Here is a 16,444-nt window from a genome sequence, read left to right as displayed (position 1 = left end):
TGAAAGCCCTTGGGATGACTTTATGATTATAGCTTCTGCACATTCGTTGTTGGTATGCCTTGAGATGGTCATAGGCATGTTGGTGTTTCTCATCAAGAAGCTCTAGTTCATGCAATCTGTTGACTCAATATTCCTCATCTGGTATGAGTCCCTTCAAAGATATTCTGAGAGATGGAATTATTAGGATAACCGGTGAGCAACTGAGAGGGGGGTGAATCAGTTGTTGACAGTTTATATCATTGAAATCCACTTAATAACCTTTAACCAGATTAAGTACCGATAAAGCAAAAACAGATACCAGTAAGCAATAAAACTTAACAATGAAACAAATAATCAACACAATGAAACCATACCACATAACACCATGATTTGTATGTGGAAACCCTAGAAAGGGAAAAACCAAGATGGGAAGCCTACCCACAGTCAGATGATACTTCTGCAGAAAGTATGTGATACAATGAGGGGCCTGCACATGCAGGAATGCACACTGCCTAGAACGTACTACTCATTATAAAAGAGTCTCACTGACTATAGAAAGGCAACAACCATCTCAAGATAAATGGACAACAATCCAGAATAATGAATTGTTAGAGATAGCATCTACCATGCCTGATTACAGTCTCAGTTAAGCTCAATACCGAAGGCCTTTGACCTCTTCCTTAATCCCAATTCGATCACCTACGATCGACCAAATCTCCTTTGCATATGATATTGCATTCCAAGACCACGAGACACTATCCCCATGATATACAATGAGATCTTACATCATTTTATACCAACCCTAAGGCCTAAACCAAATAGGTCGGCCACCTAAAAGATATTACAATAAGATCATTACTTAAATCCATATTACAGTGATATGCCATGTCAGCTTAAGACCAAAACAACAATAACCAATTCATAGAACATCCCAAAATATCCTGGTAACATGTAGAGTACACGTTAACATGATACCGGTCCATAACCTAGATAGGTATCAGACCTATTATGGGTCCACCATGTTGGCAATTGACACTCATTGGATTCATTTTGTTGTCATTGATGGAAACAAGATCTGATGGAAGTCATAAACTGGCACTTGGAAGCATATATCGACAGATACCGACTTTGGGGTATTCAGGGCTACACCGGCACCGACACCAACATCAATACTTCATTGGAAGCCGATATCAAGGAAGATTTACTTAATAAATCATTTTGTAAATATTGTCAAGGCCGACATTGAATATCTTTGTAAATGTATTGCAAGCCGACATAAGGCATATCATTTGTAATAGGTATATAGGTCAGTTTGCTAGGTTTTTTTTGTAATGAAGAGAGACATATGAAATGTGTGGATATAGGAGAATATAGAAGAACTCTATGATGCGAAATATATGTATGGAGATCATTTTGTATGCGAGTATTATATCATGCAATTATATGTAGATAGCTTGGAAAGCATTCTTGGAGGGGAAGAGATACCAGTATCAATTCAAATTTTAGGAACCAGTACAGAGCAGAGACAGAACCGGAACTCTATTTGGTATAGCAAATGCATTCTTGAGTTCATTTTCAGTAATTTACTTTAGCAGAAAGCTTGTAGTCAGTGAGGTTCTTTAGTGATGAGCAGTATGCTCTAGGTAGTGTGCCTTCCTGCAAGTGTAGGCCCCTATTATATGTAATATCTTTTCATATGGCCAGTGAACTGACATTGTGGGTCACAAATCCCACTGTGGTTTTTCCTCATTGAGGTTTTCCATGTATAAATTATGTGTGTTATGGTGTTCATTTATGTGGATGGTTTATTTTCTTCACCCCTGTCTCCCACTATTCCCAACTCCAGTCAACAGCTTCTTATCTCTTCTTCTCTTTCTCAATCTCAGCCCTTGTGAGATTCGCTCATTTTGCCTTGATGGTTTTCTTGTAATGGGCCCAAATCCTTCCCATACTAATCTAATCAAAACCAAAATGAAGGGATTTAAATCATCAGACATATCATACTCATGAAGGATAGAAAAAAAATTAAATGGAGTGTCCCACCAAGCATACTCAAATGTATGCGGAGAATTCAAAATAAAATAAAAAATTATAGTTTTTAAAATTCTTATTGTAAATAACACAAACCTCAAATAGAGCCCAAATTTGATTTCCTCGTACTATATGATAGATTTATGAATGCTCAGTTGTTATGCAAGCTCTTCAACAACGTGACGAAGACGTGACTCAAACATTCAAAAATGAATTAGAGAATTTTCAAACCCCCTTGAATACCTAAAAGGAATCATAGATTTATGATTTTTACATGAAAATATCAGCCATCAATATTGATTTCATCAATCATAGGGACTAGAGACTTGATTCAAAGTTAAGTAGTTTGATTGACTTGTTAACTTGATTGATTAATTAATCAACTAGACTTACTAATTAATTAGTTTGATTGATCAAACTAATTAATTGTTCAACTAATTTGATTAACAAATAACTTGAAAAGGTAATTAATTAATAACTGAAAAGTGAAACTAACTAAATTGATATGTGAAAATGTTGGATTTTTATTAGTTAATTAACATTATTGATGAATGAAATGTGGGTGAACATAGTTAAGATTATTTACTTACTTTAATTAGATACATGAATATAGATTAATTATGAGATTTAATTAATAATAAATAATCAATTAATTAATTCAACATGATGTGATAAAGAGAGATGGGAGTAATTAATTAATATAATATTTTCAATTAATTGGTGTGCAAATTGATATGAAGTTGAAAAATCAATGGCATCACAGACTTAAAAACAACAATATTAGTCGATTGACAAATGATAATGGAATTGATTGGTTGGAACGATAGAGGAATGAGATTAACTGATTAATATAATATAATTCATTCATTGACAAGGTAGCTAGTATTGGCATAGAGTAATGGTTAAAGTGTGGCAGTGTTGTTCATGCCATCAAGATTCAAATCTCATTAAGGTATTATTGTTTAGCGTTTATGTTGGGATTTCCTATTAATGACCTCATCATTTCATAGTTCCAAGTCTGAAGTATTTGCCACCTTTTAAAATAATAATAATAATTGACAAGTCAAATTAACATGATGGAGTTCATAAGTCCGTGATGTGATGAGATAAAGACTACAAAAGTAGTAGTTTGACAAATTATATTAGAATTAGTCTATTGGAACAAAAAAGTTAGTCAATAGCATGAGACTAGGGTTTATTAAAATGGGATGATAATGACAAAGTGAAGGGGGCAAACTTTAGGTGTCTACAATTACCACAGCAATAGAGGGATGTGAGAACACAACTAAAAGAAGCTGCAAGATATTGCAGAGAGTTGTAGATATTGTGGTACTCCACGCAAAGTTGACTCTCAAGAGTTAAAATAGTTCAAAATAGAATAATTAGAGCCAAAAGTTCAAAATGAGACTAATTAGTCAACCTAGAGCTAAGTAGAGGATGAAGACAAGAAAAAAGGAGTATTATGCGATTGGATTGGAAGTCCAATAGAAAATTTAGACAAGTGATGAGAGAATTATAAGGCATTTTAGTGGAAATGGACAAACAGTGATGGATTTAAACCCCCCATAAGAATAGAAAGAGAGAAAGAGTACATATTGGAAGGGTAAACGAGTTATGCTCAAACAAGAGGCAAGAAAAGAGCCTTCGAACAAGAGGGGAGTTCGAAAGGAACATCCAAGGGAATTGGTAAGTTACAAGTATGAAGTGTGAAAAGGAGACACTTTTAGTGGAGCATAAATAGATGTGGTTCTATTACTCTACTTTGTGTGCAGTGTTCACAAAAAAATTACCCAGCATGTGTGATGCAATAGCATTTGGATTGAAGACCAATCTTAAATTGCCCCAAAATAGAAATAAAAAGTACATAAGAGAACTTTGATTTTAAGTGCAACATTTTGATGAACTGAACATAAAGTATGAGTTAAAATGTCTATAGTCATTCCAATTGACTTCAACTCGGCATCCTTCTTGTGCAGGAGTTCTTAGTTGTTACGTAAAGGTTTATTCTGTTTGTGTAACATTTCTTAGTGGTTATGAAACAACTCTCGACTATTGTGTAGGATCTTCGGTTGTTGTGCAATCTCTCTGATTTCTACACAAGAACTTCTAGTTGTACAGCAGTTTTTGGTTGCCCAACTAGTATTGGTTGCACTTATTCTTTTGACAATTTGTCAAACAAGGCATGCAAATTCCTCTAGCCATTTCAATCAAAATGACGCAGATGGAGTTCAAGGGTTTTGTGTGAGATGATATGGCAACATTCATCCGAAATTAACTGGTAGCTCACAACCGTAACATGATGACAAATCCACCTGGAAGATAAATAGACAAGGTTTGATGATTGGGGGCAATCATCCAATCATTCATGTGGACATTTAAGGCCAAGAAGATAAAGCGAAACAAATTGCAAGGAATAAAAGGACAGGCAAAACTATGGCTGGTGTTTTGGACAAAAATGTATGGCAATTTGAAAAATTAGACCAAGACATTGAAAGACAATTTGTTCAAAACAGAAAGGGGCCGGTTTGGAAATAAGAAAATACAATTTAAAAAACAGAACACCAGATTCATCCAAATTTACCATCCATCTTGGGCCTAGAACAGTGCATCTGTAGGCTCCTTTCAGCCTATTTGCAGAAAGCATATTTTAATAATTGAATACAAATAATATTGTTGTTTTTGTCTGATGTGTGATTTCTGTTGGAGTTGTGGGGCTTCTAGACTTGGGCAGTTGTTCAATTGAACCCCCTACCTAGATTGCATCAGTTAAGAATGCTAATTTCTTCATTATTTAATGCTACAATGCTAAGCACTTTGATATAAAATCTCTTATCACATTCATGTAGGAAATACTAAATCATAATCATGCTTATCACACATGCAATGTATGTGGCCACATAAGAGCACAAACATTTATCAACCTTCACAAATACTTTGTATTTTCATTATTATATACACAGTAGCAGAGTACAATGGATAACCAATTTGAAAGCTATCTAAAAGTCAATATTAATTATTATGCACTCAATAGCAGAGTCTAGTGGTACAAATTTGAAAGCTATCTAAATAACTTAACTTTGACCCTCATGCTCAAAGTCGAAATAATATATTTGATCCATAACCACACCAAAGTTGTTTTGAAAATATCAGCCAGATCAACATCAAACCAAAATTTTCTTAATCAAAATACAATAGACTAGTTTTAAAACAATATTACCAAGCATTATGATCCAACACTTGTGTTTAAAAAAAAAGCGCCGCTTCAACTTTGTGTTCATCAAAATACACGTGCTTTTCATGAACATTCAGATGTGCTCATGAAGAATACTTAAACATTGACTCACCTCTATAATTGAATAGAATAGTCAACAGTTATGTTGACTTGCCTCTAGATTGTCAACCCCTTGCTAATGTTTTTGGTACTTATGTTGGTATACTTTACAACAATGGAAAGGCCCCATGAATAATCCACCAGATCACCCTTAGCCCAATGCTTAAAGAACTAGAGCGACCATTGTGATCTTCCATAAAATCAGCTTGACCAGGGTTCTGAACTTCTTGCACAACTAATAATCGAGTCTGTGATAAAGCTTCCACATCATTAACTCATCCAAAGTTTCAGAACACGATCTTTTCCTCCAGAAGCTACCTTCTCACCATCAGGACTCCAATCAACAGAGAACACCTGTCAAGATAGGTAAAGCAATAAAAATTTTAATCATTTGACTTAAAGTAAGTCCATGAGATACAAAATAAAGTTTTTGATTCCCATTATATGAAGCATCTCAGAATGTACCTCATCTGCATGACCTGGAAGATCTTCTCTGAGTTTCAGTGTCCGCATGTCCCAGATCTGGCAAAAAAAAAAGCACAATTTTGAAATGCCCGAAAACAAAAATAGCAGTACTGAATCAAGAAGTAATTCATCAAGCATTTTTTCAACTGCACAAGATCAAATCTTGACTGCTATTAAACAAATCCCACTTCGAGCATTTATGGATGTATTCCTCCATTAATTTTTAACCCACAAAATTGAATGCATTTTAAGTAAATCCACAAATATAAATAATTCTGCTCACTCATAACTGGAATTAAAATAATGGGTTTGAGAGTAAAAATTTCACCAGTGACCTTCACTTCAAAAATTGCATTAGTTTAAAACAAATTTAGCTGGATAAATAACTAAATGTTACCAGCAACAGTAGAAAAAATAAACAAAAGGGCCACATATAATTTTACAATTCAGGAGTAATAGTGATAGATGCTAAATGTAGACGTATGAAGAAAAATGAAGATACTACCATCTTGTCCATGATATCTTTAAGATATGCCAGATTTGCATATCATGTATGAAGCCATCATGACACCAACTCACAGCATATTTAAGACCCGTGTGAAAGGAATTGATTTTAAGCATGCCATTACTGTTGTAAGATTTCAAAATTCCTCCACAGGATAATGGAAACTCTTCTATATTTGGGTTCATATACAAGACACAAAAAATGAAGTTCAATCTAGAACAAATTGAAATCTAGGTATTAAGGGTTACAAAATATTGCCATTTTAAAAGACATTTATAATATTTTAGCACTGTATGTTTTAATAAAATCCCATGATGCTCTCCCAATAGATGTTTATATAATCTGAACTTCAACTGTATGCAGTTCTGCACTGAAAAAATTTCAAAGGTTATCTAAAGGTAAGACTGACACAGAGACAATTTATCATTCCAATTCAAGACCATTTAACATGAATGAGACAACTGTTCAAGCTATGAAATTCATGTTAAATATCCAAAATAATTTAGCAGGAAGGAAATCTAGTTCTTGGACAATATTAATGGGAGATAGGATCAGGGACGAATTTCAGCTAAGTGCAAGTTCATTCATAGTCACACACTTTATTGGGAGCCCTCACCAACATAATGAGGGCATGAGAACGTGCATCCCATACACTCTAAGGATGGTTTTATTAGTGAATAACATAAATATAAAAGATGAGGCAGCACACTTAGCAGGAACTGCCACATTTCTTTCATTTTCTCAGAGCTTAAGAGGTAAACCAACTAATTCCTCCACTCGCCCTCTGTTCATAAATATAACAATTGGCTATATAGTTCAACTACAGATTGGTCAAACAACCTCTTGAATTTAACTTAAGTTACACTGTTATGACATTGCCAATATTTTTTGTAAGGTTAAATCTTCTCCTACCATCCTCCTCCTTGATCAGCTCCCAATGCTCTCTTGCTCTCTCCAAGGCAGGCCTCAAAAATTGTCAATCCCTCCATGTGCATGGATGTGCAGCCTTATGTCTGTATGAGTGTGCATGTATGCATGTACTGCGTGTGTGTCCATGTGTATGCCTGTTTGCATGTGTGGGAGTGCCCGTGTTGTGTGCAACTGTGTGTGCATATGTGTGCATGTGTGTGGATGTTCACTAAGGTTTCATAAATGAACGTGGAAAAAATCGAATTTCAATGCATAATGTGAATGTCCAAACTTGGACCTCAAGGTCATATACAGCTAAACTTGTAAAAAAAATATCATATATATACTGTTGCTCCCAAAAAATGATGAACAGTTCCCAAACAGTAATCTGGTTTTATCTTAAAAGAATGGAAACTTATTATCTCCAAATCTCTGGCCAAATTAACCAACAGCTTACTTATCATTTAGACTAGAGGTTGAATGATAGAGCAGCAACCAAAAGTATGTAATTTATTCAAAATCAGACCTGATTAGTTATGCCATCAAAAATTTATTCTAGACCCCTAAACAAGATTGCTGTCATGCAAATAGCCCCTGAATAGGTAGCTCATAAATAAACTGGGTTCCCCTTATACAGATCTGAGACTGCACTTTTAGTTATGGATCTTGGACCTGCACTTAGGTGAACTGTAGCTGATTATTGCTCAAAGGAAATACAGCTAGGGTTGTTTGAGTCCTGCACCTGCCCTAACTGCCGGCATCCTCCTTCCAAGCCACCCATTAAATGGGCTTTTGCATTGAGGAGTTCGAAAGGGCATTCAAATAGGTTACTTGAACTCACATCCCCTACAACACTCCCACTCCAATAGAACCCCAAGCAATAATATACGACTTATTTGTTGAATTTCAACCTCTATACTCTCACTACCCCCACTGCTGCTCATTGTTTTTTTGTTGAAAATTTCAAAAACACAGCTGCAACTGCAAACATAGAACAAAAAAAATCTAATGTTTGAAACTTTCAAAAAAACAGAAAAAAAAATGCAAAGGAACTTGAGCAAATTAATAATGGATGGTAGACTTACCTCAAATTACATGAATTTGATGATCTTTTGGCCTTCTCCCACTGTTCTGATTTTCTCACAGTTGCACTCTCTCTCTTCTTCTTCATCAATTGGAAAATGTTCAAATGATTTTGTTTTTAATGTTTTGTTGTCTTGGGGGCTGTTTAAAGTTAAGTTTTCGTTTACGGGGGTGCAGGTTATCCTTGTGGGTCCCCCATCCTTTTTTTTTAATTGTGTAGTCTTTTTTTTTGTTTTAAGTGAAAAATATATACTTGAATTGTAGGAAGCGGCTAGCCATCCCCATGACGATCAAGCAATATCTGGTTGGCTAACATGCCCAATTGTCCCCTAAATGAAATTTCACATACTTCAGACATTTGCAAAATAGGGGGAGGTCTTGGAATTTTATCCTATCCATCACAATGTGTATGGGACATATTTTGCAGGAGATGCATCCCCAAGGAGCATAGTTTGAAACAAGAAACATTTGCCCTAAACACAATATATTTTCTACCCACATCCCATTTACCATTTCCTGAAATTTTAATGGTCTCTCCGAAAATCTCTCAGACACAGCTGCCTTCACATCCCTGAAACTTTTTCACATTGAAAATATTGAATACACAAATACTAATTAGTAACCATATTGGAACAGTGCATCCTACAGAAAGTATTCACTCTTTCCACAACATTTTCTACTTGATGGTAGTTTTTGAATTGTACAAGTAAATAACATATGCAGATATCATTATGTAATATATATATTGTACGTCAAGTTCCAGATATCTTTACCCTTAATTTCATGCAGCATAAATTCAATGTTATTGTCAATTAAACATTAATATATTTATTCTACTTGCCTTCAATGTTGAATCCTTGCTTCCACTTAACAGAAGCCTGCTATCTGCAGACCAGCTGTGCATTCAAACAAAATTTAAGAAAATGATATTCAGGAAACAGGAATGAGAGATACTGCTCAATGATAATAAACAAATTGACACGGCTAATTAATTTCTTGAGATGATAAAGGAGAAAAATCAATTATTAAAGAGAGCTTTCCATGTCGTAAAGAAAAATATATTCTAGCTAAACCTGATCTGATAGACTGGGCCAACATGCCCTCGGAATGTTGTAATAAACTTCCCTGTAGTGCCATTCCATAACTTTACAGATTTATCGAAAGAGGCACTTGCTACCCATTGCCCATCAGGTGAAAAGTAAACATGGTTGACAAGCTACAAATAACAGAAACGAGCCAAATTATGTTAATATTACTGCAGGCATGGTATCGATATGAAATAAGTTTTAACTCCATGATCCACAGATATTTACCTAACAATACCAAAAGTAAACATAATGAGACTTGCCCTACATAAATACATGCATCATTTGATGTAAATGTTTTCATTCAGCTGCTTATTAGCCCCGTGAATTCTACATAAAAGTATTGATCAGAACATGAAACTTAGACCTGTTGATGACCAGTCATTCGTGCCTTTGGATGTTTACTAGATGTGGGCTCCCAAAGAAACATTGTAAAGTCATCAGACCCAGAAACAAGCCTTTCTGGAGCATCCCTTCTAGCCTTTTTATATCTCTCCAGTGCCGCCTGAAGTTAGACACACAGCAAAATTGGAAAGTCAAAGTACTGACTTGATACCAATTGTTCAATAAAAATCAACATAAGTTTGTTATTCCCAAGAAAAAACACATCGACACAACAAACAATATAAACAAAAGTGTAATATACAGTTTTAAAATGACTTGTTCGAAGCAATTGGGATGATAGGTCCATCAATGTTTTGCATTCCCAACACGTATGTGATATTTTCATCATTAACACGAACAAATTCCATAGATCCATAGAACAGGACGATGCAGGGATGGGTTTTGGGGATGAAGGAGTTTTCCCAAAATTCGGGAACAGCAGGGGGGCAGCATAGGGAGGCAGCACAAATATAATATAGTGCTTGAAAATTAGTTATAAAAGAAATTGTAATTCATCTTTTATGTAAAGTTAAACTGTAAACACAATGAATCAAAATGAACCAACAATGCATTGAAAATTGTAAATATCAATGTTATTATATTCAATATCATGGTTACATCAACTTTCAAGTACAATGGGTCAATGCCTCAACAATCTAATCATCCTCTACAAATGTTGAGTCAAACACATCACTAGAACAGTTGCACCCATCTAGTTGAAACTCCTCTGAACAGACACCAACCAACCCAATTATGGAGTCTATGTGCCAGTTCTTTTAGGTTTACATCCCATCATGTTGTTGAATTGTCCTTGTACACAAGCATCTTTGGGTCCATGAGACTCATGACACTATTTATAGCAACAGGTTTTTTCACTCTCCTAGAGATAATTTTGTTCCTCTTGACAGTGAATAAAGTTGTATGTAGACCCATTTCTCTCAACAACAACAAAACTACAAGCTTATGAAAAATTGTGAATGGCTAGCATGGTTGTAATGTCCACTCTTGTGTTTGCCTTGTTTTCCTTTAGATGCATATGATATATGTTGTATTGAGTGTTTTGTCAGTGTATCATGTGATTCATGTGCTATGAGCAATTGTGCTGAACTTTCCAATGAGCCATTTTGCTGAACTTTCCAATTAGACATTTCACATGTGATTTATCATTTATGCGAAATCAACAATAACTCAGCAAATTTACCGAACATTTGAAGATACATAGTTTTTTATATTATTCTTCAAAAACACAAATATATACTGAATTTGTAGAGCATATTATTGATTTCCATCATATATAGATCAAAATTTGAGTTTAATAATTATAGACCAAAAGACACGTTCAAGCTCTAAATACATATCAACTTAAAATTTCAATATAACTATCAATGAAAATTATAAATCATATATTTCGTCTAGGACTAAAGCTCAAAAAAGTTTGTTGCCCCTAGTGGTGGTGCAACAAGTGCATCATCCACCCATCAAACAAAATGGTGCAACCTTTCTTTTCTCAATTTCTCTTTTTCTCTACTAGTCAACATGTGTTTTGGACCTCACCCTGTGACAATGGCCTACTCAACTCATGACTTGGGCCCTTGAACCCCTTGCTTGCCATGGTCAATGCATTGACCAACTATTCCCAATTAGGACTTAAAGCAACATTGAATGGAATAAAATTGTAGTACCAAAATCTTGCACATGCCAATATGGCCTCATGTTGCAATTCTCTATTCCATGCAGCACCTTCTAGTGAAGGTTGTGCACCAAAGTGTTATGGGGGACAAAAAAGCTAGAACTATGGCTGCCCACACTAATTGATCCTCGCATCCATGGTCCAAAGCAAGAAAAGCCCCCCATATCTCCTTGTGACCTTGTAGAACTGAAAACTAGGATTGGGGCTGCCATTGCATATGTTGTTCTGTTCTTTCTACTTTCCTTTGCTCATATGCTACAAAAAGTGCTTTCACCTCCTTCTCAACCTTTGGACTAGCTTTTGTACATGGTGTAACATCTCAACAACAGATCCATGCAAGGTCATATTTAAGTCGATTTATCACATCAATCATAATCTTAATGCAATGGGTAAAAATAACCTCTCTTTGCACTGCACCTGGTGTCCTATGTTTCCAGCAAGGATCCCTTGATTTGCCACCAGTTATATTTTCAAAAGCCATATTATTTTAGAAAAATAAAAAATGAAACCTAGTAAAAGGGAGACTAACATAAAAAATTAGTAATACTCTAATTAGCGTGCTACAACCTGAAATTAAAAAATAAAAAATAAAAGCAAAAAACAATGATATAAATCGTTTCACTTTTCTTTGTTGTTGGCCTACACTTGGAGAATCGATGTATGGATTTTAAAATGAGGGGCAACTGACCCATGATGTATGCTTCTTAATCCAAATTCATCATATAATGTTCACAAGTCAGCATAGTCAACTAGAAAGTTCTAGTGAAAATTTAGTCACTCATGTTTTTCTTGTACTAGAGATGATAATTCAAAATTTAACCATAGCGATTTTTCATTTAGAAAGTTGTCTAAACCCACTCTAGCAAGCTAGATGGATAACTCGAGAAAGATAATGTTAATTGATCTGAAAATGCAAGATTACCTAATGTTTTAATTGAGAATTTTGTTTAAGCTTCTTTGTTCAAACTTTGGTTTAGACTTTATACAAAGTTGGTTATGCTATTACAGTCCCTGCCTTTAAAGGAGGGAAGGTTGATGAAAACTTGGCGCATTATATCACAGTCCAGGATGTTTCAATAAATATCTCTCACAAAGTCAAGCAAGTAACTCAAGAAACTATAACAAGAATATATTTGAACTTAAATCTCTCTCCCAAATTAGTAGACATGTTTTTCATTTTAAAATGGTGTTTTTAGCTTCACCTTGCTTTCATCAACCTCCACATTCCCCAACAACATTCCTTGACAGCCTTATCTCAATGAATATAGCTTGCATATATTGTGTCTACATCAATGTTCCATGGGGATGCATCCCTCCCCCCCAAAAAAAAAATCCTCACATTTCCAGGATGGAGATGTTTCCAAGATGAGGGACTTGGGGGAAATGTCCCCCACCACACTGCCACCTCCATCCAGTTTTCCATGGTTTTGCCTAAGAAATCATGCCAAACTAAATATCTTTCATGTTTTAACCAGAGGTGTGAATCACTTATGATTGTGCCAACTAAGAAGTACGTTGGTGGAATACTTGCATGGTCATACCAACAACAATATTCACTTATGTTCATTAGCACAGCCACCCCACCACTGCCCAACCATCATCCCCAAATTTATGCCCATGGTCCCCCTATCCCCACATCCCTTCATCCCCTCATCAAGAAACTCTATGGAACTATGATTTACTCTGCATTTTTTCTCCCATGTTTTTCATAATGGTCCCTTAGTTTTCCTGATGCTTCCTCAGATATGGATTACTTACACTCCTGTTTGAACTAAGCCTTGCTTGATTAAGAAACTTTAGAGCTTCTACAAATATTGTTTCAAAAGTTTCAATGAGGCATTCAAAGGATAGGATTGCAATTATATTCTTTTGATTATGTTCTTCATTATAACTTTCCTTTGGAGCATGTACTTTCCAAGGGCAATCATGATTATCAAAATGGATCACTAATTTCACTAAGGTGATTGGCTATTTCATTGTGGTGCATTCAATATACCATACATGTGTTTATGTATGAATACTCGTCCTTAAATTTTTGGTCAAGACTCAAATACTTACAAAGATCACACTTGGTGCGTTAAATTACCCATTTTTAATTGTTGTACAGCAATGTAAAAAATGTAAGAATGACTGCAAATAAGCATGATTCTTGTGCAAGTAAACCATTAAAGATTAAAAAAATCTTGGTTATCTCACTTCTAGTCACATGCTGCCATGCCCTAAGTCGTTGCAGTTCATCAATTGCGTCCTGAAAATAGATGAAATCACTATAAAAATAATAATGTTTAACAAAAAGTAGGTTTTATGTCAATTTTGGGCGAGCTTTTGATGGATTTTGTTGAAAAAAATGCACATTTTTTACAATTTTTTAATAAAAACATCATGAGGTTTTGTAAAACCCAATGACGAGTTTTTGAGCAAGCAACTCACAACCAATTCTAGTGTGCAAGTACTCGTTGTGTATTTCAACTCTGGGTGGGATTATGTTGCTTTGACTATTATTATGTGGTGCAAGTATGACTAATGTTTGACCTAACTGTGCAGAAAATTTACAAATGTTAGACCAATGGTTGGTATGTGGAGAAGTCAACATGGATTCCATATAACCATCTCACCCTTTTCAGCCGTTCTGAATCCCTATGTTAACCTGGATCTAAAATGATGGTGATTTTGGAATCCATATATTGTAAAAACCCATAAAGTGTGGTTGAGTCCTTTGGTTGTGTTTAACTTGTTTGCATTGCATTTAAATTTACTTCAAAATGTGTGTTTTATGTGTGGAATATTTATGCTTGTATGGAGAAAGGTCTATTGCATTATTTTATTTTGGTTATAAAAGATAATGAGTTTGATTATTTGTTTGAAATGAAGTTTTTGTCTTAATGAAATAATTGCTACTTAAAACAAAATTAAATAATTTAACTTAATTGATCAATTAGAATTAAATTAGCATACAGTCTTATCATTTTTAATTATTGATTTAATTATATTAAAATGTATTTTGGCCAAATGAATAATTCAAATAGAGAAAATAGCAAAAGAGAAAAGAGAAAATAAAAATTAGAAAATTGAAAAAAGAAATGGAAAATAGAAGGTTTTGTTTTAGTCACTACTTATTTTATAATTTTCATGCTTAAAACCATCTCTTTCCCTTTCAGAAAAACAAAGGATTTGGGTAAATTGTGGATAGGATTGCTTAATGTAAGATTTAAATTGCTCGTGATTGGAGTGAGAATGCTTGGGATGGATTTCAACTGCATGTGTGTGTGTTGCTGAGGAGGAGGATTTCCTTCTTTGTGTGACCTTGAGAAAAAGGTATTTTCCTTAATTTAAATTGCATTTAAAATTAAGTTTCGTCCTTTAGCCATGTCCACACCGGGTGGAATCATGCGGCATCATTCTATAGTATCTTTAAGATTGTAATTTGTAGTTTACATTTATGCTTTTAAATTTTTTTAAATGGACATTTTGAGGCCAAATTATGACATTGTTTTCTAAAATGGATTCTAGCTGAAGTTCTGCCTAGTGTGACAGCGGCGGCAGAGGCTTCAAATGATTTTGCTGGTGAATTGTTGTGTGTGCAGCCTGGTCCTCGTGTATAAAGGGAAATTAAAATTCTCACAGAATAAACTCATACTATGTAAAGGCAGATGAAAGAGCTTGTGGATTTCTGTGCTGACTTTTCTGTGGTCATCAAATCTCTAGTGTAACACAAAAGGGTGGGAAACTGGTCTTCCAAGGAATTTTGTATCATTCGGCGAAAAGGGTAGAGGTCTTCCATGCAATGTTTTCCAAAAAGCTAAGGGAAGAAGCTGTGAAGCAGCCTCTGGTTTGAGAAGTTAGAGGAAAGCAAGGAGTGAAATGGGACTAAGAGTCTCGGATGATTGGATGCAGTGATGTGGCAGTATCATCAGGCTGGAAAAGCCCCTCTTGCTCGATTAGTTTAGATGGGCTCTAGTGTGGTTTCTGATGAGTTTTATCCTTCGTTTTTTAATTGCTTTTAGTTACGATCTTGGGTTTTTTGGTGCTTGAAATTGTAAGCCTTTGAGCGGTTAAGAGTTTAGCCTGAGCATTTATTGGCCAAAGTGCCAAGTTTTAGTAAAGTGTTTTTCAAATTATATAATGGGTGAGGGCCCCAATAAAACTGTTGCATGCCTCTTTTTCACTAATACTTTGCTATGCTTTATATGCACTAATATGTGATGTTTAGTTAATGTCAATTCAACAATGGTTCAGAATTTCACATGTGAAATAATTTCATTTCATAAGTCATTAAGTTTTATCTTGCTACCTAATCATATTTATACATGTTAGAACTATTGATGAGATTTCAGGCTAACTACATTGTTATGACCTAGTGGTTGCAGGAAATTCATCATCCTCCAAAAAGGGAGGTGTTGTGACGTTTTCACACATCGCCCCATTGCAAATAGGGACCCCCACTTTTTTCCACTTTCTAGGGTAGTAGTTGAGTCTTTAGCTATTAACCTTTGCATTGGAGAGGTATAGTTGGTCAAGAGGCCAGGAGTCAAGAGGATAGCCCTTCCTGTGAGGGGTGAAATGAAGTGATGTGAGATGAGAAGTCAAGCCAAGAGGGTCACATAGGGCGAAATTTGTCTAAGTATGGGAAACTTCCATTGCTCATGCTTTGGAACGAAAATCCTTTGCCCAGGCATTGGAGCGAATTTCTTCCTTCGCCATCAAAGTGGAGTGATTGCACTTTTCTAGAGGAAGGTAGCATGAGGAAGATGAGATTAAGATTGATAAACTTACTTTGCTCCTTTGAGGAGCGAACTTCCTAAGTTGACTGACCTTGCTCATTAACTTGGCATAAGCAAGAGAGAGAAGAGAATTTGATGGAGGAATCCCTTAGAACAAGTCTAGCTAAATATGTAGGTGTTTCCTTCATCATCCAAGTGACCCAATTGTACTTCAATGAGAGGTGAGATACAAGAGCAAAATTTGACTAAGTATCCAAGAAT

General features: G+C 35.2%; 1 protein-coding gene across 1 annotated transcript in view; it reads right to left on the bottom strand.

Moving 5' to 3' along the window:
• Positions 1-5,097: 5,097 nt before the first annotated feature.
• Positions 5,098-16,444, bottom strand: part of LOC131035336 (notchless protein homolog) — a 131,778-nt gene continuing 120,431 nt past the window's right edge. Inside the window, exons 9-13 of the mRNA XM_057967013.2 lie at positions 9,756-9,893; positions 9,377-9,519; positions 9,145-9,199; positions 5,807-5,863; positions 5,098-5,695 (exon numbers count right to left, since the gene is read on the bottom strand). Of these exons, the coding sequence (XP_057822996.2) occupies positions 5,612-5,695; positions 5,807-5,863; positions 9,145-9,199; positions 9,377-9,519; positions 9,756-9,893 (477 nt within the window). The 3' untranslated portion in view covers positions 5,098-5,611. The remainder of the gene's footprint in view (positions 5,696-5,806; positions 5,864-9,144; positions 9,200-9,376; positions 9,520-9,755; positions 9,894-16,444) is intronic.

Source organism: Cryptomeria japonica, chromosome 1 (genome assembly GCF_030272615.1).
Source record: "Cryptomeria japonica chromosome 1, Sugi_1.0, whole genome shotgun sequence".
NCBI classification, from domain to species: domain Eukaryota; kingdom Viridiplantae; phylum Streptophyta; class Pinopsida; order Cupressales; family Cupressaceae; genus Cryptomeria; species Cryptomeria japonica.
This window is presented reverse-complemented; position numbering and strand designations above follow the sequence as displayed.